General features: G+C 61.9%; 1 protein-coding gene and 1 pseudogene across 2 annotated transcripts; one reads left to right on the top strand and one right to left on the bottom strand.

The window, feature by feature from the left end:
* The first annotated feature begins 301 nt into the window (after nt 1–301).
* On the top strand, nt 302–13,217 carry JRK (Jrk helix-turn-helix protein). 2 transcript variants are annotated; one of them, XM_042923774.1, is made up of 2 exons: nt 302–333; nt 2,233–9,543. In XM_042923774.1, the coding sequence occupies exon 2, from the start codon at nt 2,673–2,675 to the stop codon at nt 4,296–4,298; it is 1,626 nt and encodes a 541-aa protein (XP_042779708.1). In that variant the 5' UTR covers nt 302–333; nt 2,233–2,672; the 3' UTR covers nt 4,299–9,543. The 2 variants fall into 2 exon arrangements, 1 of the variants encoding a protein (XP_042779708.1); XR_006198320.1 differs by lacking the exon at nt 302–333 and adding an exon at nt 10,956–13,217 and having other exon boundaries at nt 2,232–4,718.
* Nucleotides 13,218–21,382: 8,165 nt separating this feature from the next.
* LOC122210615 lies at nt 21,383–26,258 on the bottom strand (annotated as a pseudogene).
* Nucleotides 26,259–27,622: the final 1,364 nt, after the last annotated feature.

Below are 27,622 nucleotides of genomic sequence, written 5' to 3'. Positions count from 1 at the left end.
GGATTTCACCGAGGGAGGGGGGGCTGCGTCACCGTCCTCCTGCCAACCCTGGCCGGGACTGCAAGGGCCCCCACGTCCTTCAGCGCAGGGCTCCACTCGCGCGAAACTCGAGCCTCCAACGCCCCCGCGCCCGCCCCACCGGTGCACAGGGAGAGGGCGCCTCGCGCCAAACCCACCGGCTCCGCACCGGCCCGCAAGGCCAGCGAGAGGCCCAGTCAGTCCTCCAGGCTGCCTAGAGCGTCCCGGAACTGGCTGGGGGAAGGCGGCCAGGCGCGGACCGGCGGCGCGGGGAGAGGCGGCACTTCCGGCGGTGGCGGCGGCCAGGGTTTGCAGGTGAGCGGGACCGGGGGGCCGGGGGGCCGGGAGGTGGGCGGGGGCGCCGCGCAGTCCGTGCTCCCCGGGCGGAGGCTCCTCCCGTCCCAGCCCCGCCGCGGGGCCGCCCCTCGCAGACCCCCGGGACCCCGCTCGAGGAAAGCATCGGCCACGGGCGCCCCGCCCCCCGGCGCAGACTTGCACTTTTTTCGGTTTTCCCTGTTTGGGTTGTTCCCGTGCCCGGGACTGAGCTTCCACCCCAAACGTGGTCCCGGGAGAGAGACGCTCTCAAAGCAGGCGTGTCCTCAAACCCGACTGCCCCTCGGCTCCGGGTTCCCGCGGGCGCCCCGGGTGTGGCCCCTGCGCCGCGCAGACCCCCCACCCCCAACCCCGCGCCGCGCCCCGCGTTTCTGCGGTCCCGGCCCTTCCTGCCCCTGCACGCTACGGCTGCTCCCAGGGGAAGGCAGTTGCTCGCTTTTTCTCCTGAATCTCTGCGGCTCTTTTCTAAGGACAGGTGTTCCCCCCCCCCCCCCCCGCCCTGCGGCCCCGTCTCTGGCCCCTTATGCCCTCTCCCCAGCTTCTTCTCTATCCTTTGGGCACAGGAGGATAAGATGTTTACGCGCACGTTCGTGTGCTTACTTTGAATTCACAAGGCTACACCCCCACCCCACCCCATTCTCTCTCCGTATTAGGTTACCCTTTGGTTTGAGAAGTTGTTTCAGAATATCGGAGTATCTGCCTTTCAATTGTAAAGGGAGTTTTGCCTTGCAGGCTGGTCCACAGTGTCCTCAGCTACCTTATGTTACTCTGCACACACCTGCATGTGCACAACAGGAAACGTCCCTAATGGCCCCATTTCAGGCGCTGAGCCTCCTCCAGGAGGCCTTTTCCACAGTCCCAGCTGCTGCTGCTCCTCCTCCTCCTCCTCCTCCTCCTCCCCCCTCTTCTCCCTGCTGTGCTTAGAGTTAGTTCCTGTCAGGTTCCAGGCTCCTCCTTCCTGGGGTGCTGTCATATGGAACTCTCTTAGGGGTGGGTAGTGGCCTTTTACTTCCCCCGGTCTAGGTCCAAGCAATCCGCTCTCACACTGTCATTCCCAGTAACTAGGATAAGGGTAGGATCCGTAAAGGAGCAGCACCCTCACTTTGCAGACCAGGAGACTGACCCAGAAGGGGGAAGGGACACACCCAGAGCTGGCTGGTGATGTGCCTAGAGTTTGAGCTCAAAGGGCTATGTTCTTATGCTCCGCATAGGCTAGTCTTTGGCCTCACGGTCTGCATATCTGTGGGAAGACACGGCCAAAATAAGGGCTTGGGTGAGAGGTGGGGTGGGGAGTTGCTAGAAGCCCGTGGTGAGTACTGCCTGTCTTTCGTCGCGGGACAGCGAGCAGGCTGTAGCTGGGGAGGGGAGTGAGGGCCACGTGACCAAGTCATGAAGGAAGTGAGGGGACCCTCCCGGCAGACACTGTGCTGCGTCAGCTAGCGGGCCGGTCGGTATCAGGGCACCAGCTCTCTACTCCTCGCAGGCTGGAGGATGTCAGTGTCTTCGCAGGTGAAGTGTGGTGGGTAATCTCGAAGGGTCCAGCAGGGATGCTTCTACTCCGCCCCGCCAGTCTGCTCCGCGAGGCAGGGAGGGCTGGGGTGTTTGGGCAGATGTTAGGAAAGAGTGGAGTTGTCTGGCCTGAAGGAGCTGTGATGGCCGAGAGGTCACTTGTCACTTGGTAGGGCCGGGAAGAGCCAGCGCACCCGGCGGGGCGGCCTTCCCGGTGCCACGCCACCTGGGCCAGCTCACGTGCTGGTCTCCCCTACCACACTTTGGTTTCCGCTGCAGCTTCCCAGCGGGTCTAAACTAACGGGGGCGTGTGTGCAGGTGGCCCAGGCGCGTGGTCAGTAACGTTCTTTCTCCCCTTGTTCTGCTTTCCAGTTCCTAAAGCGAGGCATGTGGGACCGTGCCATGAGCCCAGAGGGGTGTCCCCAGCACAGGCGGTACAGCCTCGATTAAGCAGAAACCGGCTCCCAGGACCCCTCTACTCTGTGGTCCATGTTTGAAGGGAGGGGCTGCCGTTGTCCCCCTGAGAGAAGGCCACAGGTTCCAACAGTGTGGACGAGTAGGGGCGGTGTGACACCGGTCGTCTCCTGCGGAGAGCACCGGGAGCCGCCGGCGTCGCTAGGAGCCCGGAAGCCGAGGCGCAGCTGACGCCGCAGGGAGGAACAGAGGAGCGGCGGAGGCTCACGGTGGCCCCCGGGGTCAGAGGGACGGGGCAGGCAGGGGCGGGAGCAGAGGAAAGGGGCGGGAGAGGCAAGAAGTCGGCCAGGCCCCACGGCGAGTGTCTCCCCAGCCACCGGGGACAAGCCGGCCTCCGCATGGCCTCCAAGCAGGCTGCCGGCAGGAGCCCGGGGGAGAAGCGCAAGAGGGTGGTGCTGACCCTGAAGGAGAAGATCGACATCTGCACGCGCCTGGAGAAGGGGGAGAGCAGGAAGGTCCTGATGCAGGAGTACAACGTGGGCATGTCCACCCTGTACGACATCAAGGCCCACAAGGCGCAGCTGCTTCGGTTCTTTGCCAGCTCGGATTCCAACAAGGCCCTGGAGCAGCGACGCACCCTGCACACGCCCAAGCTGGAACACCTGGACCGCGTCCTGTACGAGTGGTTCCTGGGGAAGCGCGCCGAGGGCGTGCCCGTGTCGGGCCCCATGCTCATCGAGAAGGCCAAGGACTTCTACGAGCAGATGCGCCTGACGGAGCCCTGCGTGTTCTCCGGCGGGTGGCTGTGGCGTTTCAAGGCCAGGCACGGCATCAAGAAGCTGGACGCGTCCGGCGAAAAGCAAGCGGCCGACCACCGGGCGGCAGAGCAGTTCTGTGGCTTTTTCCGGAGCCTGACCGCCGAGCACGGCCTGTCCCCGGAGCAGGTGTACAACGCTGACGAGACCGGCCTCCTCTGGCGGTGCCCGCCGACTGCCAGCCCGGAAGGCGGGACGGCGCCCGGCGTCAAGCAGAACAAGGACAGGCTGACCGTCCTCGTGTGCGCCAACGCCACCGGCTCGCACAAGATCAAACCCCTGGTGATCGGGAAGCGCGGCGGCCCCAGGGCCTTCCGGGGCATCCAGCACCTGCCGGTGGCGTACAAGGCCCAGGGCAACGCCTGGGTGGACAAGGAGATCTTTTCCGACTGGTTCCATCACATCTTTGTTCCCTCGGTGAGGGAGCACTTCCGAGCGGTGGGCCTGCCCGAGGACGGCAAGGCCATCCTCCTGCTGGACGGCGCCCGGGCGCGCCCGCGGGAGTCCCAGCTGGTTTCCGACAACGTCCTCACCGTCTTCCTGCCCGCGGGCGCCACCGCCTCCATCCAGCCCATGGACCAGGGCATTCGGAGAGATTTCCTGAGGAATTTCATCAACCCCCCCGCCACGCCGCAGGGCCGTCACCCCCGTTACAGCATGAACGATGCCATCGTCAGCGTGGCCTGCGCCTGGAGCGCGGTGCCCCGCCACGTCTTCAGCCGGGCCTGGAGGAAGCTGTGGCCCGCGGCCACGTTCGCCGAAGGCTCGTCTTCCGAGGAGGAGCCGGAGCGTCTCCCAACGAAGCCTCACGACCAAACTTTCGCGCACATCCCGGAGCTCGGGAGAGAGGCCCCGGCCCGCCCCGGCAGCCGGCTTCACCGGGGCGCGGCCGCCGAGGGAGACGGGCTGGGATGCGAGGCCGGGGAGGGCCTGGCCCCGTCCGCGGGGGGCCCGGACCAGGTGGAGAAGGACGGCGACGAGGCGGCCTGGGAGCAGGCGGCCTCGGCCTTTGACTCTGTCGTCCGCTTCGCCGAGGGACAGCCCTGCTTCACGGCGCAGGAGGTGGGGCAGCTGCGCGCGCTGCGCTCGGTGTTCGCGAGGCAGCGGCAGGCGAAGCGGCGGCGCGTGGCCCTCAGGGCCGCGGTCAAGCTCGAGGCCCCCCAGGAGCTCTCCCCTCTGCCCTGCTCGTCCGCGGCGGCCGAGGACTGATGGCTGGGGGCGCCGCAGAGCCGGGCAGAGCTCGCCCAGGAGGCTGGGCGCCCGGTGTGGGGTCTCGGCGACTTGGGGCGGCCCATCCCGCGTGTTCTGGTTCGTCGCGGGCCTGTCGTGTTTTCTGGCGCGTGAACGTGAGGAGCCCTTCTGGAAGGGTCCGCCAGACCGATAGCCTAGCGGAACATCCTGTGACCGGAGCCCAGGACCGTGCCGGGCGGATTCTGGCCTCGTGCGCGCTGGCTGAGCCCTGCTGTGTGCGTGGGTGGAGACGTCTGTGCGTCCGGGAGGAGAAAAGCCGGTCCTCGGGCCAAGCGATGGCAGTACCTGCGGCCAGTGGACCGGGTCGGCGTCACCCACGGCCTGCCCGTCCGTCCCCTCGGGCCCGGGTCTGCCGTGTGGCCGCCATCCCCGCGTCAGGTGGGCGCGACGGCTGGGACTCCGCTTCTGACCGTGAGTCGGCAGAGCCCTCGCCTGCGGCTTCGAAGGCACACGTCGTCACCCTGCTCGTGTGTCCCTACTTCAGCCGCGGGCTCACTCAGCCGCCCCGGCCTCCCGCGCATTCCTCCTGGGACCCCAGGGCGTGGGGGCCGCACGCTGCGCTGGCGTGACGGAGTCACTTCCCACAGGCGGGCAGGACCGTCCCCCCGGGCTGCCCGCTGCCCCGAGGGGCCCGTGGCGCACTGCCGGCAGGTCTGGTGTCCGGGCTCCGAGTTCACCATTCGCTCCCGGGGATTCCGCGCTTCCCGCCTTCATGCTGACGAATCCTGAGGAGGCGCTCGGAAATGAGGCTGAGGTTTGCGCACGCGTGACCCGGTGCTGGACCGAGCTGCTTAGGTTTCTAGCGATGCTTGAACTCCTGCGGTCGGCCCTTCCCACCTCTGTGCCGCGTGCGGGCAGGAGCCGGCGGCACCACCTGGCCGGGGGAAGACGCGGTCCCTCCCGTGTGTCCCGGATGCTTCCGGCCTCGCCGGCACCGCTGCGGCCCCTTGCCGGCCGTGCTCCCCTCCCCACGTGTCCCCTCACCTCCGTGCCCCTGGAGTCACGGCCTGGTGGCCGAGCTGGCGCGACGTTTTCCTTCCTCCGTTTGCCGTGTGTCCCTCCGGGAGCCGCGGGAACGGTGCTTGGCGTGCGGCCGGTCGCCCCGGTGCTGTCACGTCTTTCTGAACACGGGAGGCGGCCGCTGCCGCCGTGGGGCAGCACGTGGGCCGTGCGTGCTTTCTGTGCACGTGTGAAGATGGTGAACGAAGCACGGGCCTTTTTAAGAGTCGTCGCCGAGTCCTAGGGCCGGATGGCTCCAGGCAGGGCTCTGTCGCTGTCGCGTCCTCTCCTTCGTGTGTCGGGGCCGCTGCTGTCGGATCGCAGCTGCTCGCGGCCTGGAGGGAACTTAGGTGTTGGGAGTCACCAGAGCGCTGCCCTCGGCGGTGGCGACGGGCAGCGGGGAGGCGCACAGACGTCCTGAGAAGCTCTCCCCGCACAGCCTGGCGTGGTGCTCGACTTTGCCGGGCGGTGTCGTGAGGGAGGGGAGAGCAGATGGGGTTCCTGGCCGCCTCCTAGGTCCCCCGTGGATGCCTTGTCCCCGTCGGACCCTAGACCCCAGGCCGTGGATTCTCTCAGCGCCCTCACCACCTGCCCCCGTCCTGGCCGTTTTGGAACCTAACGATAAATGCTCGTCACCAGATGGCCTTTGGGGGGGGGGGGTGTCTGTCCTCCAGGGGCTCCTTCCAGAACCAGCCACGGCGCCGCGCTGCTCGGAGGTTCTGGGCGGAGCAGGACAGGCAGGCCTCTGGCAAGCAAGCTTCCCTGGACTGCAGACCGAGGTACATGGCCACGTGCAAGGGCTCGCACAGGCCTCCACGCCCACCTGTCCTCCGAGGGCCCTCCCAGCTGCTTGCTCACCCCTCCTTGCCCAGCTTCAGGCTCGGTGGTCAGAACGTTTTAGCTTTTTCCCAAACGTTGCTGGGTGGAACCCTATGAGACTGGATGGGAAATTGGAACGGGGTAGAACCAGTCCCCCCTTCCTTCCCCCCCAAGTTGCTGCTGAGGCAGGAAGCCTGGGCTCCCCGTCCCCTGCGAGCCCTGGCCCAGAGCCCTGGCCATCTTCTCCTGCTGGCCCAGCCTGCACCTCTTCTGCTTAGTCCCACCTGGGGCAGAAGGCAGCCCGGGGCCACGGCAGTCAGACGTGGTTCTGGAGGGATGGGGTTGGAGGCGGGGGTACGCAGAGATGCAGACCGTGTCCTTTCCTGGCAGCCCGTGCCGCGGGGGAAGCAGAATTTGGGACGAACGGGACCCACCCATGCTGCCTCCGAGGGCCCGCCTGAGCATCTCTGGGGAGGAGGTGCCCCGGGTGCCAGCTGTGGCGGGCTCTCTTGGCGTGGGAGCATGCTGACGGTCCGTTCACAGGCGTGACGTGTGTTAAGTGCCCGCCCTGTGCTGGGCGTCGTGCTCAGCCTGGGGCCGGTGGGTGATCAGACAAGGCCCCTGTCCTGCCTTCAGAGAGCACAGGTTTCCCGAGAAGGGCCGGAAGTTGGGGAGGCCGAACACAGGTGAGGGGCGGAGGGTGGCTCGGTGGGGGCGTTAGGGGGTCCATGAGGGCGGTAAAGAGAACAGAGGTCCTGCCTGCTTCAGCCCCGCCCAGCAAGTCCAGGAGGGGGATCCAGGGCAGTGAGGCGGCCGCGTGCGTGCAGCCAGGCTCCTCTGCCATTTGTCACACGTGGCTCCCGTTTCACGTCAAGACTGTCCTTCCAGTCCCCATCCTGGTGTCTGCTTCCAGCCACCGGGAGCAGGAAGTGTAGCACCTCCTCCAAGAATTCCCTCAGCTGGCACACATCCCTTCTGCTCCTGTCCCTTGGGCCGGGTCCCAGGGGCATCTGGGCCTGCAGTTGTGGAGGACGCAAGGGCCCATGCTGGGGAGCAGCCCGGGAAAGCCGGGGCCAGTTCTCCTCACCCCCACCCCCACCCCCGCCACCCACTCTGGGCCTCGGCCCTGCTCCCCAAGGCCATGGAGGGCTGCTGTGTCAGGAGGGCCTGGGGTGTGGAGGATGGGGGCGGGCAGTGTGTGGGCCTCCACTCGTGGGGCGGGGACCCCGCACTGCAGCAGGCCCAGAGGGCTGGAGTTGCTGTCCCCACCCACCCACCCACCCCCGGGGCCCAGGCCTTCCACAAAAGGACTGACTGCGTTTGCACGGAGGGTGAGGTTCAAGGGTGCTTGTGGAAAGTGGAGCTCGCAGAGAACAGCACGTGGGAGGAGCGGTGGATCGACTGGGGATACAGGCTGAACTGTAGGCTGGTCAGGGACAATCTCAGACACCGATCTCAGGAGCTGTTCTTTCAAAGGAGCCAAATTTGGTTGGATTAGTCAGTGAAGCCCTTTACGCCCAGGGCGTCAGTAATGAAGACAGCAGAGCACTCGGCCGGCAGGGAGAGGAGCTCAGGGGCAGGGAAGACAGTCGGAGCCGCTGTCCTCCCAGGGTGACTGTGGGCGAGCCCAGGGCTGCGCCCCTGGCCAGCAGCGGGAGGCTGGAGCAGAAGCTGTTGGGGGAGGCCGCCCCACCGCCCCCGAGATGGGACCGGTGACACGATCCGGCCTGGGTGGCCCGTGCCCGGAACTGCTACAGCACATTACCTAAAACGACTAGTCTCCTACCTGGACGTGCAAGGAAACGGCCCGTGTGGCCCAGACCCCAGGAAACAAAGTAGGCCCCAGAACTGGCAGTGTGTGAGTTAGATTGAGCAGGAGGGGACTTGAAAGTGGCCGCCGTAGATACAGTCAGAGGAAAGAAAACCAGGGTCAAACAGGGAAGGGAAAGTAGTGAAGGAAGGTGCCATCACAGCAACGCAACTAATGGAACCAATGAAAAGATCAGAATTAAAAGTAAAAGAACCAAGTGGAAATTCTGGAGTTGTAAAATACAGCAAGCACGATGGAAGGTTCACTAGAGGGGCTCAACAGTAGCCATGAGCTGGCAGAAGAAGATCCATGATCTTGACCTAGAGACCTACAGATCACACAACGCAAAGACAGTGATGGGAAAGGAGCAAACAGTCTCGGAGAAACAGGGACACCCATGTACATCATCGGAGCCGCAGGACGGGGAGGGCAGGAGACAGAAGGGAAAGAATACGCAAAGAAACAGTGGCTGAAAATCCCCAGGTTTATCAGGAAACGTCCACCGACAAGTCCAGCCGGCTCGGTGAGCTCCAGTGGGACCAACGCTACGATCCAGAGTCCGGGAAAGCCCTCCCTGGTCACGAGAGCGCCCCACGAGGCTGGCAGCTGACCCCAGGCGCGGGGACGGCATTGTCCGAGTGCTCGAAGAGAACCCACAGCCAAGACTCCTGCGTCCACCAAAACTGTCTTTCCGAATAAAGAGAGAGAACGACGTTTGCAGATACACAAAACCCGAGAGAGTTTGGTACCAGTGGACCCACCTTCTGAGAAACACTGAAGTTCCTCAGGCTCAAAGCAAGTGACCCCGACAGTAGTTCAAATCCACTCAGAACAAAAAGCTTGGGGAAGACCGTTCTGTCCTGATGGGAGACCTAGGAGACCGTGTCCAGTTGACCCTCGGACATCTCTGTGGTTGGGGCACCCCCCCCCCCCCCGCCACCCTTTCCTCTGGCAGCTTCTTTAAAAGCATGCCATCGCACAAGGTGGGCGTCTTGGCCCCGTGTCGTTGAGTTCATCACGTTTACAGTGTGCTGTGTCTCATGGTCACACCGGGAAGGGGTGTGGGGCTGCCGTCTCCAGCAGGAAGTGAGCAAGGGCACATCTGAAGTCCGTTCTGGCCGGTCTGAGAGCGGCTGCCCAGGAGGTAACTCAAAAGTAGTGACAGATGCATCACAGGAATTAAAGTGCTACGTTAGAAGAAAACATAAAAGCAGCAGATGAGGGCTGGAGGGACCGGAAGGCCCGGGACCCTCAGCAGCGGGACCTTCCAGCCTCCCTGGCCCTGGCTGAGGTGACAGCGTGGTCCCCGTTGTGCAGAGCAGGGGTCGAGGCCCTGAGCTGGTCCGCGCCACGACAGAGGTCTTGCTGCGGCCCCTGGAAGCCGTCATCCCGCAGAGGGGGCCCCGGAGTGCGCCAGCCGCGGCCGTGCTTGTGGCCTCAAGGGCCAGCGCTGCTGTGCTCCTGCCCGCTTGTCCCTCGGGGAACCAGGAAGGACACCGTGCCGCCACTGCCATTTCAGGCCGCGCGGAACCTCCAGGCACGCTGATTTATTTAAAATTGACCTTTGTCAGTAAACTCGCCTGAGAGAATGTGTTCTACGTTTTGGCGATGAAGCGTGTCTCGTGATGGAGTGAGACAGGCTGCTGTTCTGCAGGCACCCACACGGGGCAGCGTGCGCTTACCGCCACCTGTCCCAGCGGGGGCCCAAGTCCTCACCTCTGCAGACAGCGCCCCCCACCACCTGTGCCCCTCTGTCCCACCCCAGCAGTTTCCAGGGGGTCAGGCACGCGGAGCAAGATGAGAGGTCTCCCACGGAGCGCCGGGAAGGGCGCTTCAGGGCAGGGGGCGCGGGGTGGGGTGGCTCCCGCGGTGCTGCAGGACCCCGGAGGGGCGGATTGCCTCCTCCCCCGGCCACTCCCCGCTCTCCAGCCTGACGCTGGGTGTGCTCCCTGCTCGAGGACTGGGGTCCCGGATGTCTACACCTGTGCTTATCCATCTGGACCGGGGACTTCCGGGAGGCCGGGACAAGCTTCTCCTTACTGGACGCCATGTGGGCCTGGCACAGAGGGATATTGAGGGAGGCAAGGGCGGGGGGGATGGGGAAGCAGTTCTCATAACCAAGAAAGTTCTTGGCTAGGAGCCACAGGACAGGAGGTGCGGCTCTGGCCACCCAGTCCCCAAGGCTGTGCGTGCACCCCACCCTCCAGTCCCAGAGACCCACGGGGTGGCAGGAGGGAGAGGGAGCCAGCTCCGGGGAGCGGACGCCGAGTGGGCACAGCTAAGAGCCAGACCAGGTTTAGGGACCCAGCTAACCGCCCGGCAGAGAAGACGGGCAGCATCACAGAGCCAACATGGACTTGGGAGCCAGCGGGGCCTAGGACAGTCTCACGTGCCCAAAGTGAGGAACGGTGGCTCTCCCAGCGCCTGTAGCTGAGGATGTGGGTCACGTACTCATTTCTCAGGTCTTTATCGAGGCTCTTCGGGCCCTGGGGGCCGCCTGGCCACTGGGACAGAGGTGATCGGGATGAGGGGTCCGAGAGCCCGCGGTGTCGCCCGAGGCAGGGGGTGCTCAGCCTCGGAGCGGGGATTGGGGTGCAGGAGAGGCCTGTGGGAAAGCAGCCTGGAGAACAGAGAGGGCTTCGTGGAAGTGGCAGGCGTAGAACTGGGGCCCGGGAGGGTGTGTGGGAGTTCTCCCGCTGAAGTTGGGAGCGGTGCCCTGTGGGCAGACCAGGGGTGAAGAGGCTGTGGCAGGGCAGGAGTGGCCCCCAGGTGGGGTGGCCACCCAGCAGGACAGGACCCTTGAGGCCCAGCGGGTGGGGTCATGGGCTGCTCCCACCCTGCCCTTCCCAGTACTGCTCTGGCATCTGTCTGGGCTCCTTCCTCGCCCCTCCCCATCAGGGCAGCCGGCCAGGGAGCCGCGTCCCCCGTCCCCCGGCGCTGCAGCTCTCCTTGTCCAGGGGGCAGGTGACACCCCTTCACTGTTTCAGGCCGTGACTCCTGATGACTGAGAACCTCCGATCCGCAGCAGGATCTCTGGGAGACGCAGAATCTCGGGGAGATTTTGGATACCCTAGGAACCTGAGTTGAGTTGACTGAGGGACCCTCGGATGGACAAGAGGGAGCCTGGGCAGGAAGGCGAGGCCCTCGGGAATCTGACTGTGGGACCACCTACTGATGTAGGGCCCCTGTGTGGACGTGGCCCCCCAGAACCGGACACCAGAGCACGGAGGTCACCAGGCTGCCTGCTCGGGAGAAGCCCCACAGTAGGGCCGACGGCCTGGGCTCGGCCACCCAAGACGGACATGGCCTTCTCTGGTCCTTAGGTTCTGTTGGAAGTAAGAGGTCTGGGGCCTGCCAGACCCCCTCCCCCTCCAGTGCAGACAGGTGATGGGCTGGGGGCTCAGGGGAGAAGTAAAGGGGGTGGACTGTGCTGTTGTCATTTGTCGGGAGGTTACCCAGCTGGGGCCAGTCCCCTCGTCTGGAAGCTACCAGGTGGGCCAGGCCGTGTCCCAGGCGGTGGCCCTGTCTGGCTACAGCCCGCCTGCTGCTTTTCTGGGTTAGCACCTCTCCGGCCGGCCCCGGGCAGCGAGGGGCTCTCTCCTCCACCTCAGAGGCTTCTGGGCCCTTAGGGGACCCCATGTCCTGGTTTGCCGGGGGTGGAGCTGGTAGGCACCTGTTGTCTGGGTAGAATCGTCAGTAACACCCCTTCACTCTCCAGGGTCTGAGTTTGGACAGTACATTTCCTGGGGACACCCCGCGGAGGCCCTCTCTTCACGTGATGCCCCCACCCCCGGTCAAGCACCCAGGCCATCTCACGCTACAGAGGCAAGCCTCGGCCTGGCCCGTGTGTTGAGAACCATCGTCACAAGGTCCACCTTGAAACGTGAACCGTGGGCTCGCTGGGCTGGGTGGGCCCGGTGCATGGTGTTGCCGTGGGCGCATCAGCTGCTCTGGGGGCCCGAGGCCAGCACTGTTTGCAGCTGGTCCGGAAGGGTACAGTGGCTCATAGACCCCGTCAGGGAGGCTGCAGGGGACTTTTGAGCACGTGACCCCCAAAGTCAGTGTGAGCCCCCACCAGTGAGGGGGCCCCTGTGGCCCCCAAGCCAGTGGAGGAGGTGCTGTGTGTGGTGACACTGAGGTGGCTGCGGAGGGAGGCGGATACACTTCGAGACCTATTTCGAGGGACCTGATCTGCACAGGCAGGGACTCGGCCTCCGGGAGGAGGGGAGTCCAGTCTGGAGATGAGCATGTGGGGGCGGCCCACTGATCGGCCCCAGATCAGTGCCCCCCTCACCTGGTCGTTGTGGGCTGGCACTTTCCCTTCTCCCTCCCCCTTCCCTGCCAGCCACATCCCTGTCCCGCTTTCTGCTTTGGGCCCCGCTGCTGCAGGGGGCAAGGGTGGGGGTCCCGGCCGGACACGGGGAGGGGGGTGACAAACATGGCGAGACACGCAGTCTTTGGGGGAGCTCTGGCCTCCCCGGCAGGAGGCTGGTTGAGGGGCCGTGGCGGCCGAGGCTGGTGGGGGGGCTGGTGGGTCCCTGGGGCCGCCTCCCACTCCTCTGGCAAGCCCACCACCGCACGCTCCTGCTTCCCACTCAAATACGTCATTTTGCCCTTTCTCTGGGGCAATAATTTTAATAAACGGCTTTTTTTCTGTGAGCCCAGAGTGTGAGGCTTCCTCTTAGCTCAGGAAGATGCCTGTTGCCAGCAGCTCTAACGAGGGCACCCGTAAATCTCTTATTTGTGGCTCCAAAAATGAGGTCATGGGCTCTCACTGTACCTCATTATTTAATTAAACAGATATTAAGACCACAGAGCGGGGCCAGGGCTCCAGGTGAGGGGAGGTATCAGAGGGAGGAGCCCGGGGCTGCGGGGAACGTGCTGGGGGTTCGGTTCGTTCCCCCACCCCACCCGCCCTGCGCCCTCGGAGGTGCCGACCCTGTGGCCTCCTGGGCTGGGCCAGCCGTGCCCTGTGCAGGACCCTCCGCTCTGGCCCACCCACAGGCTTTTGACCGCGTGGAGGATGCTGCCCTGCAAAGAGAGCTGCCCCCGTCCCCGGCTGCCCTGCAAAGAGAATTGCCGGCCCCCCACCCGCCACCTCCGGGAGGACGGGAGATTCATGGCCCCGTGCCTGTTTTACTGCTGCTGAAACAATTAAGTTAATAAAACAGCCTTCCTGTTTCTTGACCTCCATCAAAGACCATCAAATTGTCTTCTCCAGCCTGCCGTCTGCCAGGTAATAAATTGTTACGGGCTTCTCTCTCGTTAGTATTCACGTTTTCTGTCCCTACTCTGGGCGCCGCTGGGCAGCACTGGGGGGGGGGGGGTGTCCCTGAGTCAGGAGGGGTGAGGAGCAGAGTAGAAACCGAGTCGGGATTTCGGTGCCACTGTTTTCCCAGGGAGGCAAGCCTGGGAGAGACGGGGGCACGTGGCTGAGCTCGCAGGAGGGATCGGCCAGAGGGCGGAGGGCTGGGGCGGTGGGGAAGCACTGGGAGTCTTTTGCTCAGTCCTTCTGTCAGCAAACATTTACTGAGCACCTACTATGGGCAGTCTGGGAGGTCAGACACGCCTCCTGCCCCACCCCTGGTAGAGCAGAAAGAGGCCCTGGGAGATAGGGCTCCGGGGGGGGCCGTGTCCTCCCTCCCGGCCCAGTTGGGCGGGGTGAGCCCGGGTTGAGCTCTGGGAAGCCGTCCGGGCCTGCCTGCCTCTGCCCATCCCTACATCCCTCCTCTGTCCCTTTCATCACATGTTCGGAGCCCGGGGAGCACAGAGCCCGGGGACTCTGCTGTGCGTGCTGGCAGGTCCCTGTGGCACAGGGCTCCCGGCCAGGGGGAGACAGTCAAGGAGAGAGGCCGTGGCTCTCACCGCGTTTGCCATGGGCCTAAGAGGGTCAGAGGCAGCCTTCTGGAAGAGGTATCAGCCAGGAGTGAGGACCAGGCTGTCCAGTGACATGGCGCCCACAGACAGGACCTCGGTCTTGCCCTGCTTTCTCGGGTTTGTGCCTGGGTGTTTTGTTGAGGCCTTGACCTGATAAATCTCTTTGTGCAGCCAAGAGCGCACTGCCTTTGCAGTCAGAGACCTGGGTCTCAGTCTTACCCCGGCCACATATGTGACCCTGGACCTGAGCCCTGAGACCTGTCTTCCTCCAGGACAGCTGGGAGGCCAAGTGAAATAATATGTGGGAGCATGTCCACCACAGAGCTGGCACTCACCTGGGCTCAGCAAACAATCATTCTCTCATTCATGGACGTCAGTCGTTCATTCACTCATCCATGAACCCCCCATCCATCCACCTAATCATCTACTCTCCCTTCTATCCACTTATCTAGCCTCTTACCCAGCCAACCACCTAGGCATTAATTCATTCACTCACCCACCTACCCACCCACCTACCTATCTGTCCATCCATCCATCCATCCATCCATCCATCCGCCCACCCACCCACCTACCCACCTACCCATCTGTACATCCATCCACCCATCAATCCTCCCATCCATCCATCCATCCATCCATCCATCCACCCACCCACCCACCTACCCACCTACCCATCCGTACATCCATCCACCCATCAATCCTCCCATCCATCCATCCATCCATCCATCCATCCATCCGTCCGTTCGTCAGTCCATCCTTCACTGAGCAGCCTGCTGTGATGTTGTTCACTCCTAGAGCTTAACTGCATCAGGTGTCCTTTACTCTTGGGAACAACTGGGCCCATGCCTTTCCCATACTTAGAACAAGAGTCCACAGTGTGTTCCCTGTCAGTCACCTCCTGCATTCACAATCCCCTTGTAGGTGTTCCTACCTTGGAGATGGGAGCAGAGGCCCAGAGAGAAAGGGCAAATTGCTGTCAGGCTACAGATCAGCCCAGCTGAGGTGTTGGGCTTCTTCTCAGACTGTGCAGAACCTTCTTGAATGTCCTCCACTCAGACTTCTCCTCTGCTGCCCGTGGGGACCAGGATGTGCTGGGCCCTGGCACACCTTATCTTGCTGCATCCAGTGAATGAAAGTATTCTCACCCCTTTACAGGTGGGGAGCCTAAGGCCCAGAGGAGCCGGGTGCCCTGTGTCCTCTCATCTGGGCACCCACTGGGAGCAGGGGCAGCCCTTCAAAATCCTAAGTCATGTCCATGGCTGGCCCACTGCCCTTGAACGTCTCCTGGGCCACCAAGAGATCATGGCCCAGAAAATCTCAGAGATGGAGAAAAGGCTCTGGAGCCTTGGGGTGGTGGGTGCGGGTCTTTAGTAACAAATCCACACAGCCAGTCATCACCCCACTTCTTCCCATAGAGCTGTTCGCCTCCTCAGACAGTCCAGAAATTTCTGGCATTTGCATGCCAAGCCACAATGAGGGACTTGACCTGGCCCCACTCCCTGAATCAGCTGCCCTCGGTCCCCAGGCCCAGACGGTAAATGGAAACATCCATCAGCAGCCACGGCGTCCAGGTGACCACGGCAATGTGGGCAGAGGGGACGTGGTGGGACCAGAGTGGGCAAGTCGAGTGTGCCCCATTCCAAACAGAGGTGCCAAGGCCTATGCTCCAGCCTCGTCCGATGGGCACTGAGACTTCCTGGTGCAGAAGTGCTGGTGGGTGGGGGCTCACGATGCCACCCTGGGAGGTGCCCTCACTCTACCATCCAGAGTCACCCCATGAAACGGGGCAGTCAGCACGGGGCCTCTCCTGGGGTGTCTGCTGTCCCCTTGACCTGGTTCTCTGGTCCCCTCACTCCCGTGCTGGTTCATCCCATCCTCCTCGGGGGATTTGTGTCCGCCTCGTGCCATTCCTGGGCACCGGGGCCACTCGAGGGGCCATGATCTGAAGGGGGTAACAAATATGTCACCAGCCAATTCCAGAACATTCTAGAGCCTTAGGACCTGGCACGTGTGATGTGCAGGGGCAGCATCATTGAGGGCTCTCTGGAAAGGGCCACGAGCCAGCGGCAAGGAGGGATGGCAGTCTAGGTGGGGGTGCAGCATAGGCAGAGGCAGGGGGCTCTCCTAGCCCAGACAATAGAGGACAAGGGGAACATCTGTGGAGGGACTCAAGCAGGGAGACACCACCTCCTTATCCATGCTTGGCAGCAGCTTCCAGAAGCACACCCTCATGCCCCGTGTCCTAGGCTCTTGGACTCCTGACACTGGGGCCATTGGTGCTCCGAGGCAGCTTCTTGTCCCCTTCTTCACCCCCACAGACACCCTGGCCTGCCCCCGCCCCGGGAACTGCCCACTCCTGGGGACAGGCCCTCTCCTGGGGACCACGCCCACTCCGGGAGACCACGCCCACCCAGAGGACCACGCCCATTCCAGGGGACCTCACCCACTCCCGGGGACAGGACCACGCCCACTCCTGGGGACTTGCCTTCTCCTGGGGACCACGCCCACTCCAGGGGACCACACCCACTCCAGGGGACCTCACCTACTCCCACAGACGGGACCACGCCCACTCCCGGGGACCTCCCCACTGCCGGGGACAGTGCATGTTTCAGGAGTGAGGGGTCGGTCTCTGCCCACCCTGAGTCTACCAGCCAGCTTGTGCTCTCAGGGTGAGGGACAGAGCAGGACCCTGCCCTGCCTGCCCTCTGCCCCGGTGTGAACTCTTCAGCACAAGCTGCTGGGCTGTGCAGCCAGGCCATGTGGTCACCGGTCACAATCTTCTTTGCCTTATTTGAGGTCCACGCCACTTAGTGGTGGGGACCTCAAGGCCAAGACAGTGAGCAAACAGGACTCCTGGGCCCAAGGGACCTTGTAGACTGCTGGTGCCTCTCTGCTCCTCCTTACAGCTTGGCCCAGTGCCCGCCCCCACCTCAGTGCCCCCCCCCCCCAGAGCAGCCCACACAGAGAGGAGGGGCTGGGCCCGGGGAGCACACCCCAGGGAGGAGCCCAGGAGCAGGAGGAAAACCGGCAGAAAATGCACAGAGGTGGGATTTTACTGTCGTGTGTGCTTCGGGGCTTGAAACAGTGCCTGGTGCACAGAAGGTGCTCAGGGGACTCCCGCCTCCCCGCGGCCGCCCGCGCCCGCTCGCTGTCTGCCCTGCCCTCAGCCACCCGCCTGGCCACTGGTTGTGGCCACAGAGGATGGGCTCCCTGGGTCCTGCCTGCGTCCAGCTGTGAGGTCCTGCAGTTCAGGCGCCATCACACGGCACTCACGTGGAAGGCAGGGGGATGGGTCCGTCTCCCTCCCCCAGACGACCTGGAACCCTTAGAGGGGACAGCGGGCAGCGTACCCGTGAATGCTGTCACTGGGCGAGGGGGGGGGGGAAGCCCTCAGCCAGGGTGACTTGGGACTGCAAATTCCAGTCCCACCCCTCCCTGGTTGTCACTTCCCGTGGCCCCTGCTCTGCCACCCACGGCACTTGCCGCCCAATGCCCGGTGCCTTCGTGCTCCCCTCCCTCTCTGCCCAGCCCCGCCCCTCCTGCTAGGCCCTGCCCCCCAGGACCCACCCCCAGTGGGGGCAACCAAGAGGGCCAGACGGTGCCAGCCTGGTGCAGGCCGCGGGGGCGGGAGACACAGGGGCTCAGGGGTGTGCCTCCTTCCTTGCCTCTCCTCAGTGACCCTAAAGTGGACATGGGGACCCAGCAAGGGTCACAGGCAGGATCACAGGCAGGAGCTCGTGAGGTCATGCTGGCCCCAAGGAGGCGGTTCGGCGGTGCTTCAGCGACCTGGCCTGGCCTGGTGGTCCCTCCAGACCAGAGGCAGCTGGCCTCATCCCTGAAGGTCTACCCGGGGGGGGGGGGGGGGGGGGGGGCAGGGCGAGGATGTGGGCGTGGCCGGGAGGGGGTGTGGCGGCCACCAGAGCTGTGCTCCTGCTTTGACCAGCCGTGTGGTCTTTCTGAACTGTTTTCCAAGCCGCAGGGACGATCAGCCTCAGGTGACAGGCAGCCTGGGGACAGGGGCTGGCCTCCCCCTCTAGGAGCTCTAACCCATAGAGACAAGAAGGGGGCAGTCAACCTGGACCACAGCCCTGCAACCCTCCCCAGCCCCGGCCCCCCCACCCTTCTCCCACAGAGGCTAGAGCACATCCTCATCTGACCTGGAATAAGTCCCCACGGCCCCCAGGCCACAGGCCCTTCACGGCTGGACCTTGCTGCTGTACCTCCACTTCTTTTCAGGATACTCAATGCCTCCCCTCCTCCCAGGGCTGCTTCCTTCTGCTTCTCAAAAATGGCAAGCTTGTCCCTGCCTCAGGGCCTTTGCACATGCTTTCCCCTCAACCTGGAAAGCTCCCTCTGAGTCCATTAAGGTCCCTCCTCGGAGGCCTCATCCGCTATGGTGCACCTGCTGGGGACCGGTTTCCTGGTGTAGGCCTCTGTCTCACCAGGCCGGCACAGAGGGGCTCCTCTCCTGGCTGACCCTCAAGGGCCCCAGAACAAGGGTGGCCCACCAGGAATCAACCCATGCAATACAGACCTTGTTCCCTCTTGGTTGGAAAAACCAATTGTAAAAAAAAGTATTCTCTAGTCACCTGGGAAAAAGCGAACATGGTCAGGCCTTGGACCCGAGCAGGGACTGTGCACATTTTTTAAAACGGTTATTTCTTCTGAGAGAGAGAGCAAGCGGGGAAGGGATGGAGAGAGAGGGGGACAGGGAGAATCCCAAGCAGGCTCTGTGCTGTTAGCGCGGAGCCCCACGGTCCAGGGATCATGACCTGAGCCAAATCAAGAGTCCGACGCTCACGACTGAGCCCCCCAGGCGCTGCTGAGCAAATTTTTTGGAGTAACAAGTAATGTTTGTTTATATTTCCAAAAGGCTTTGTTTTACTGATGCATAACGAAGGATTTGCAGCTAAAAGGCTGTGGTGCGTGGGGTCTGGGGTGGGCTCTGAGATGCTCCAGGACAAAGGGGAGAACCAGGAGATGGGGCAGGGGAGGAGGGGTGCGGGGCCCTGATCCCACCTTCCCTACCTTCCCGGAGGCACCACCGCCCAGAGCCTCCAGGCTGGACCACACCTGCCACCTCGCTCAGCGGGGCTCCCCAGGCCCCAGCCCAGGGGCTCTTCCCCTGCCCCCACTGCCGCCTGGGCTCCGCAGTGTGGCTGCTCCACGCATGCGTCCCTCGGACCCACAAAGGCCTCTTTCCCCTGAGGAGGAGGCCCCAGGAGGTGCCCGGTGGGGAGGAGGGGGAGCCAGCCACTGCCGGTGGTGAGTGACTGCTGGTGGGCCTTTTCTGTCCCTCTGGACCGCATGGGACCAGCACAGGGATGGAGGGGGAAGGAGGGGCGGGGTGGGGGGGTGGGGGGCAATGAGGAGGGAGGCGGGGCCGTGCAGAGGGCGTGGCCCCCACGCTGGAGGCTCGGCTCTGGGTGGGATGCCGCGCTGTGTGACGCCCTGTCCTGCGGCCTCGCCACCCGCCTTTGCCCCTTCTTCCCCAGCTTCGTGCCACCACGTCCCTCCGGCGCACGGACACAGCCTCGCACCCCCTCCGTGGCAGCGGCTTCTCCCCAAGCCCTTCGAGAACGGGGGGCAGAGGCTCGCCCCGCTGGACTGGCCCAAGGACTCCGGGTCAGCAGCCCTCTCAGCGCGGGAGGAAGCCAGACATCTCCAGACTCCCTGCGACACGGGGGAGCTCGGGAAGTCCTGCTCTGCCCACCCCCGGCGCGTGTGCGGAGACCAAGGCCTGGGTCCGGCGGGAGTTCATGGCTCTGGGCTTCGGTGCCCCCTGAGCAGTGACCGCTCCCTGCCACCTCTCTGGTCCCGACCAGACCTTCCGGGCACATGGGCCTTTGGAGGTGGAGACGGCCAGTCCAGGGAGCTGCATGTGTGGGTTGTCCCCACAACTGCCCGGTTTCACGGAGGTCCCCAGGCGCCCCGGGGCCACTGACCTCTCCCCGTGCGCTGCCCAGCCAGCCAGTGTGCCCGCCTCTCTGGGCCGTGGGCGGGAAGGCATTGTCCCAGAGGACAGGCTGGTGACCCCGGCCGGGGGGGACGTGGCCACAGCCCTCTGCGTCGGCCAGCCGTCCTGGAACTGGGCTCCCGGCCGAGCCCCACCTTCTGGCTGCGGCCGGCCTCAGTGGGACCGGCCGAGCTAGAGGCACAGCGGGGGGTGGGGGGTGGGGGGCAGGAGGGGCTTCTGTGCGATTCTTGGGCTCCTCCCACGGCCCCCAGACTGAGACTAGGCTGTAAGGCGTGACTGTCGCCCCTCTGTCACACCCTCTCCAGCTCCAGGGAAATTCCCCACCCCGGGCCCAGGGGACGTGTGAGCGGGGCCACCCCCACAGGGCCCTCGCAGACCAGGGGCTTTCTTTGTTCTCTCGCCTGGTCTGCAGAGCGCCCTCTGCTGGACGCAGGAGGGAGTGCGGGCGACTCCAACCCACAACCTGGGCCGCAGCAGCTGCGAGGGTGCCGTCAGCCCGCAGTCGGGCGTCTGCTGAGCCCGGCCTGGGTGGGCGCGTGTCTGTCTGGGCGGCTGAGGGATGGGGTGAAGGCCACGCCTCCCGCCAGGCCTCCGAGGGGCCCCTCGTTTTCTGAGCCAATACCCCCCTCTCCTCCCATCCCTTTGGTGACCTCCTCTCCTCTTCTGCCTCCACTGTCCACCGCCCACGGTCAGCCGGGTCCCTGTCACTGCCCAGAACACCGCGCCCTCCAATACCCCCACCCCCTCCCGGCCTCCTCCCCACCCCAGGGAGACCCCAGCGCCCAAGCACGGACCCCCATGTGGTCCCAGAGCTCCTCAGGACTTCAGCAGGCCAATCCCGCTGGGCAACTCTGTGCCCACCACAGGGCAGCCATGTGCTCCAAACATGTCGGAAGAAATAAACGGAAGTCACAACTGCAGAGGAGGAAGGCACACCTGAGGTCCCGCAGAATATGGACAGGTATGGACCAATCAAGACCCAGGGGGAGCACGGGTGCCCAATGAGACTTCCTCCTGACAACAAGGACAGCAGGGTCACATCCAGCCCGCACTCCTGACTATGCTCCAAACCCAGGCACAGCCCCGACCCTGGTGACACCCTGAGCCTTCCCTTGGCCTCTGTACTCTCTCAGCTCTTGAGAAAGACAAGATCCGGGAGCCTGGAGCCCTGTGTGTGTTTCACTCTTAGCCTAGAGAAGCCACGAGCCTGTGCTGGCCTCCTGCGTCCTCCCCGGTGTGGACTCAGTGCTGTCCCCTGCCAGAACACTGCCCCTGTCACGGCTCCAGCCTGGAGTGTGGTTCCAGGCCCTCTGGGTGACAGGGGGCTTGTGCTCCCCACGAGTCCACACCCCAGCCGCTCCCGTTGGCTCCTGGGGGAGTGGCCAGGGCCGTGCTTCCCTGCACACTGGATCAGGTCCAGGTTGCACGGTGAGCAGGGGCCCGCAGGGACCAGAGCTGAGACCCCTCTGTGCCAGACTCCACCCTCAATGGCCACGAGTCTTTAGGGTCCAGTGGCCACCTGTCCGGGCACCAGCTGGAGTCAGTGGCCTGTGGCAGCAGAAGTCAGAAGGCTGTAGGTCCCAGGGTGGGGGTGAGGCTGGAGAGCCAGCCGGGGGCCTCCCGAGGGGCCGGGGAACTCCCCTGTCTCAGCAGCATCTTGCCGGGCCCTGGGCTCGTCTGGACACAGCTCCCACCTGGAGGGGCCTGTAGATAGACGCGGGCTGAGCCCCGGGGCTGCGGGGCTGCGAAAGAGCCCGAGAAAGCTTCCCAGAGGGGACTCTGGGAAGGCAAAAGAGCCCTATGAGGGCAAAGGGCCAGTGTCCAGGAGGGCGTGGGGCCATCAGATAGGACGGGGTGGAGTCCGCACGGAGGAGGAGGCCCAGATCCCTTCTGAAGTGCTCTCTTTTCCTCCCTCCCCTGCCCCCACCCCCACGGGCGGCGTGCCTGCAGCCTGACCGACAACCAGTGAGGAGCTGAGGCCTCCTGCCAGCAGCCACATGGGAACTGAGGGCCAGATGTGTCCTGGGTCCCTCCCTCAAATGATGCAGGTAGCCAGCTTCCGGGGGGCCCCGAGCAGAGCCCCGAGGGAGCCCAGGGCCTCCAAGTTCCTGCTCCTTCGACGAGAATATGATGATTGCTCCGGGCAGCTCGTGGATAGCAAACATCCCTAACACGCCCCGTCCCGTGGGCACCCCCGGACCCCTTCTCTCGGGTGGCACCCCTGGCTCCTGTGAACACTGGCCGGGAACAATTCGCAGGGCTCCTTCCTCTGGAGAACAGCCCTTGTCAGTGAGGGACTGCCGCTGGGCAGATGGAGGTCACCGACTGGCACAGGGTGACAGGGGGGTGGGCTGGCCCCAGGGAGCCCCAGGGCCCCAGGGAGCCAGGCTCAGCCTCTGGAGCGCCAGTGGGGTCGCCAGAGCTGGTCTTCAGCTGAGTACAGCCCTTCCTCAGCGCTGCCCCCCATCCTGCCTCTCCTGAGAGCCCCCCTCAGCAAACCACTGGAGCGGACGTCTTCACGCTAGGCCCTGCTTCTAGGGAGCTGACTGGGGGTCATGGCCACCCTCAGCCATTGCAAGAGGCTAGCCCTTGGGGTCCAAGCCCGTGGATGATGGGAGGGCCTTGCCTTTGAAGTGCTGTTGGGGGACAACTCACAGCTGGGCACATGGTCAAATTTGTTCTGCCCAGGGCTTGGCTGAACGCCCCCTCACACGGAGGGGAGCAGGGGGCAGGTGAGAAGGAAAAAACTTGGCCAACATGCTTGAAGGCCCCGGTTCAGCCTCTTTTTCCTGCTGGCGCTGGGCCAGGCCTCTCTGGGGAGGAGCTCAGAGAGGGAGAGAGAGAGAGAGAGAGAGAGAGCACACGGGTTGGTGGAGGCAGGGGTTTCGCCCCGCAGCCCAGACTGCAGCTGGGTGCCAGGGCTCGGTGACATTTCTGTGCCGCGGTGATTCAGCAGATGACCACCCCCAAGGCACTCCTCTGTGCTGGCAGCCCCCCTGCGTGGGGAGCACTATGCCAGCACGGGCGGGGCCCACAATTCTGGGTGCTGGAGCTGGCCTGGTAGAGCAGAGTCGCACTGTGGGGGCGCCGTCAGGCCAGGCAGAGGCTGCTCGGGCTGATGGGGGCTCTGCCTGCCTTGGGGCACCTGCCAGACCCAGTCCTCCCTGTGAGGTGGCTGGGGTGGTCTCTACCCAGCCTGGCCTCCCGGAGATCCCTCTTCTTGGATGTGTGCCCTCCCCGGAGCTGAGCCATCTGAACCCCTGGACCTCCACAGCCCTCAGCACCCCCACCCTGAGTGAGAGCCCCCCGTGAATGAGCCCAAACGCCTCCAGGGCAGATATGATGAGTCACTCTTGCACTCCCCCGTGTGGCCAAAGCAAATCACCAATGAAGATTCGCTGAACACGAAGGTGAATCTGTGCCTGCGACTGAGGATGGGGCAAATTAGCTTTTGCCCTGTGAACCTCAACCCTGCAAGGTCGGGGCTCCCTTCAGAGCCTCTTGACCCTTGTCTGGATGGAGGGGAAGGCCCGGCAGGACGGACACTCGCAGGCTCATGTAGCTGCCCATGCACGGCCACACTCACCATCCGCCCACTCTTTAGTAGCTGCTCTGGGACCTGTCCCTAGGACACCAGAAGACCAGTGGTTCCTCTTCCAGTCCCTGGAGCCCTGACGCACACTTTTAGAACACTCCGTGGGCTGTGCCTCAGAGGTCTGCCTACGTTCGACTCTGTGAGGGCTGTGGTTTGATCATATCCATCCTTAGACTCCAAAGCTTGAACGGATGGCTGGGCAGAAACTGGGCTGGGAAGGTCTTGCTAGACGGAAGAATGGAAGGCCAGGTGGGAGAGGGAAACATGGAGAAGGGTGGGAGAAGGATTAACTGTGATTGTGGGGTTCGTGGTTGTACAGACGATAAGGGTGGTCCAAATGGGGATGGCTGTTGGGGATCAAGAGTGTTGATGATGGAAGTGGTGATGGTGTCGGTGGTTATAATAAAGACATCAGCAACAAGGACGGTGTTATTGACCGTAATGATGGGAAAGGTGACCACAGAATGGTGGTGATGATCACATCATCATGATGGGAAGGATGTGGCCAGGGAGGGAAAAAAAGGATGTGACCATAATATGGAAGGGGTATTAGTGATCACGATGAGGTTGCTAGTGTAGGGATGATAGTGATAATCATGATAGTGGTGTTGAAGGTATTAAGGATGATGGTTTTGATGGGATGATGATGATGGAGATGGGGATGGGAGTATGATGATGATGATGCTGGTGATGCTGGTGATGGTGATGGTGGTGATTATGGTGATGGAGATGATGACGATGGTGGTGATGGTGATGGTGGTGATGGTGATAATAGTGACGATGGTGATTATGGTGATGGTGGTGATGGAGATGATGACGATGGTAATGGTGTTGATGGTGATAATAGTGATGATGATGGTGATGATGGTGATGATGGTGATGGTGGTGGTGATTATGGTGATGGAGATGATGACAATGGTGGTGATGGTGATGGCGATGTGGTGATGGTGGTGATGGAAGTGATAGAGATGATGACGATGGTAATGGTGTTGATGGTGGTAATAGTGATGATGATGGTGATGATGGTGATGGTGGTGGTGATGGTGATGATGGTAATCATTGTGGTGTCCAGGGTGATGTGGTGAAGGAGGAGATGACGTTGTTGGTGTCAGTGCTGGAATTGGTGATGGTGGTGATGATGATGGTGGTGATGGTGATGATAGTGATTATGGTGATGGTGGTGATGATGGAGATGATGACGATGGTGGTGATGGTGATGATGGTGATGATGGTGATGGTGTTGATGGTTATAATAGTGATTATGGTGATTATGGTGATGGTAGTGATGGAGATGATGACGATGGTAATGGTGTTGATGGTGATAATAGTGATGATGATGGTGATGATGGTGATGATGGTGATGGTGGTGGTGATTATGGTGATGGAGATGATGACAATGGTGGTGATGGTGATGGCAATGTGGTGATGGTGGTGATGGTGATGGCAATGTGGTGATGGTGGTGATGGTAGTGATGGAGATGATGACGATGGTAATGGTGTTGATGGTGATAATAGTGATGATGATGGTGATGATGGAGATGATGACGATGGTGGTGATGGTGATGGTGATGATGGTGATGGTGGTGATGGTGATGCTGGTGATTATGGTGATGGAGATGATGACGATGGTGGTGATGGAGATGATGACGATGGTGATGGTGGTGATTATGGTGATGATGGTGATGGTGGTGATGATAGTGATGGAGATGATGACAATGGTAATGGTGTTGATGTTGATAATAGTGATGATGATGGTGATCATGGTGATTATGGTGATAGTGATGATGGTGATTATGGTGATGGTGGTGATGGTGATGATGGTGATGATGGTGATGGTGGTGGTGATGGTGATGATGGTAATCATTGTGGTGTCCAGGGTGATGTGGTGAAGGAGGAGATGACGTTGTTGGTGTCAGTGCTTGAACTGGTGATGGTGGTGATGACGATGGTGGTGATGGTGATGATGGTGATTATGGTGATGGTGGTGATGATGGAGATGTGACGATGGTGGTGATGGTGATGATGGTGATGGTGGTGATGGTGGTGATGGTGACGCTGGGGATTATGGTGATGGAGATGATGACGATGGTGGTGATGGAGATGATGACGATGGTAATGGTGTTGATGGTGATAATAGTGATGATGATGGTGATGATGGAGATGATGACGATGGTGATGGTGGTGATTATGGTGATGGAGATGATGACAATGGTGGTGATGGTGATGGTGATGATGGTGATGGTGGTGGTGATTATGGTGATGGTGGTGATGGTAGTGATGGAGATGATGACGATGGTGATGGTGATAATAGTGATGATGATGGTGATGATGGTGATGATGACGATGGTGATGGGGATGGGAATATGATGATGATGATGCTGGTGATGCTGGTGATGGTGATGGTGGTGATTATGGTGATGGAGATGATGACGATGGTGGTGATGGTAATGGTGTTGATGGTGATAATAGTGATGGTGATGATGATGGTGGTGATGATGGAGATGATGACGATGGCGGTGATGATGATGGTGATGATGGTGATGGTGGTGATGGTGATGGTGGTGATTATGGTGATGGAGATGATGACGATGGTGGTGATGGTAATGGTGTTGATGGTGATAATAGTGATGGTGATGATGATGGTGGTGATGATGGAGATGATGACGATGGCGGTGATGATTGTGATGATGGTGATGGTGGTGATGGTGATGCTGGTGATTATGGTGATGGAGATGATGACGATGGTGGTGATGGAGATGATGACGATGGTGATGGTGGTGATGCTGGTGATGGTGGAGATGATGACGATGGTGGTGATGGTGATGGTGATGATGGTGATGGTGGTGATGGTAGTGATGGAGATGACGATGGCAATGGTGTTGATGGTGATAATAGTGATGATGATGGTGATGATGGTGATGGTGGTGGTGATGGTGATGATGGTAATCATTGTGGTGTCCAGGGTGATGTGGTGAAGGAGGAGATGACATTGTTGGTGTCAGTGCTGGAATTGGTGATGGTGGTGATGACGATGGTGGTGATGGTGATGATGGTGATTATGGTGATGGTGGTGATGATGGAGATGATGACGATGGTGGGATGGTAATGGTGTTGATGGTGATAATAGTGATGATGCTGGTGATTATGGTGATGGAGATGATGACGATGGTGATGGTGGTGATTATGGTGATGACGGTGATGGTGGTGATGGTAGTGATGGAGATGATGACGATGGTAATGGTGTTGATGGTGATAATAGTGATGATGATGGTGATCATGGTGATTATGGTGATGATGGTGATGGTGATGATGGTGATGGTGGTGATGGTGATGATGGTAATCATTGTGGTGTCCAGGGTGATGTGGTGAAGGAGGAGATGACGTTGTTGGTGTCAGTGCTGGAATTGGTGATGGTGGTACTGATAACTGGCACTTGGTTTTGGTGTGAGTGATGAAGACGTTGGCCAGGTGAAGGCCATGGGTGATGATAGGGGTGATAATGGTGGTACCAGGCTCTGAGTGGACTGAGAACTTTTCCCAGGACTGGCTTAGACAGCCGTCCACAGGTTTAACTGCCTGCCGCCCAACCTCCTGCCCCAGATGTGGGCTGGCAGGGGAAGTCACTCTCATTCTCTTACGTTTGTCCTCCAGGGAGGCTGTGGCACGGCCCTGGGCCTCTCCCCAGTGGCAGTGGGTCTTGTGGGAGCGCCTCTTACTGAGGGTGGGATCGGGTCACGGCCACACTGTTCCTAGCACAGGCAGCCTGAGCCTGCAGGTCTATGGGACGGCCCTCCAGACGCCTCCTCCCGCCTCTCGGGGCTCACTCTCAACTTGACACTGAGGCCCTTGTGGGCTCCTGTCACGACATTTTATTTTTATGGAGAAAAAGGCAGCATCCACTCGGTTCAGGGAACGTGGTTTCATTGTGTGGCGCTTAGGCTATAAATCGAGGGCTCGTTTCTAGCTGGGGCGTGCAGGGGACTGGCGGCTCCCCGAGCAGCTCCTGCTATGGAAACGGGGCCGTGTGCCACGAATCCCTCAGTTGAGGCCTCTGCTCCGGCGATGGGCCCACCTCGGCTGTCTCTGGCCTGGGTGGGGTCCGTGGGCTGGGGCCGGTGGGCTGGGTGGCGCCTAGGGAGGGGAACCCCTTGTCTGCCTGGCTCTCAGTGTCATTCTGTCTGCCTCAGTCATGGAAATCTGACTTCCCA

This window comes from Panthera leo, chromosome F2, assembly GCF_018350215.1.
Source record: "Panthera leo isolate Ple1 chromosome F2, P.leo_Ple1_pat1.1, whole genome shotgun sequence".
In the NCBI taxonomy this organism is placed as follows: domain Eukaryota; kingdom Metazoa; phylum Chordata; class Mammalia; order Carnivora; family Felidae; genus Panthera; species Panthera leo.
Note: the sequence above shows the minus strand (reverse complement) of the source record. Positions and strands in the feature narration are given on the sequence as shown.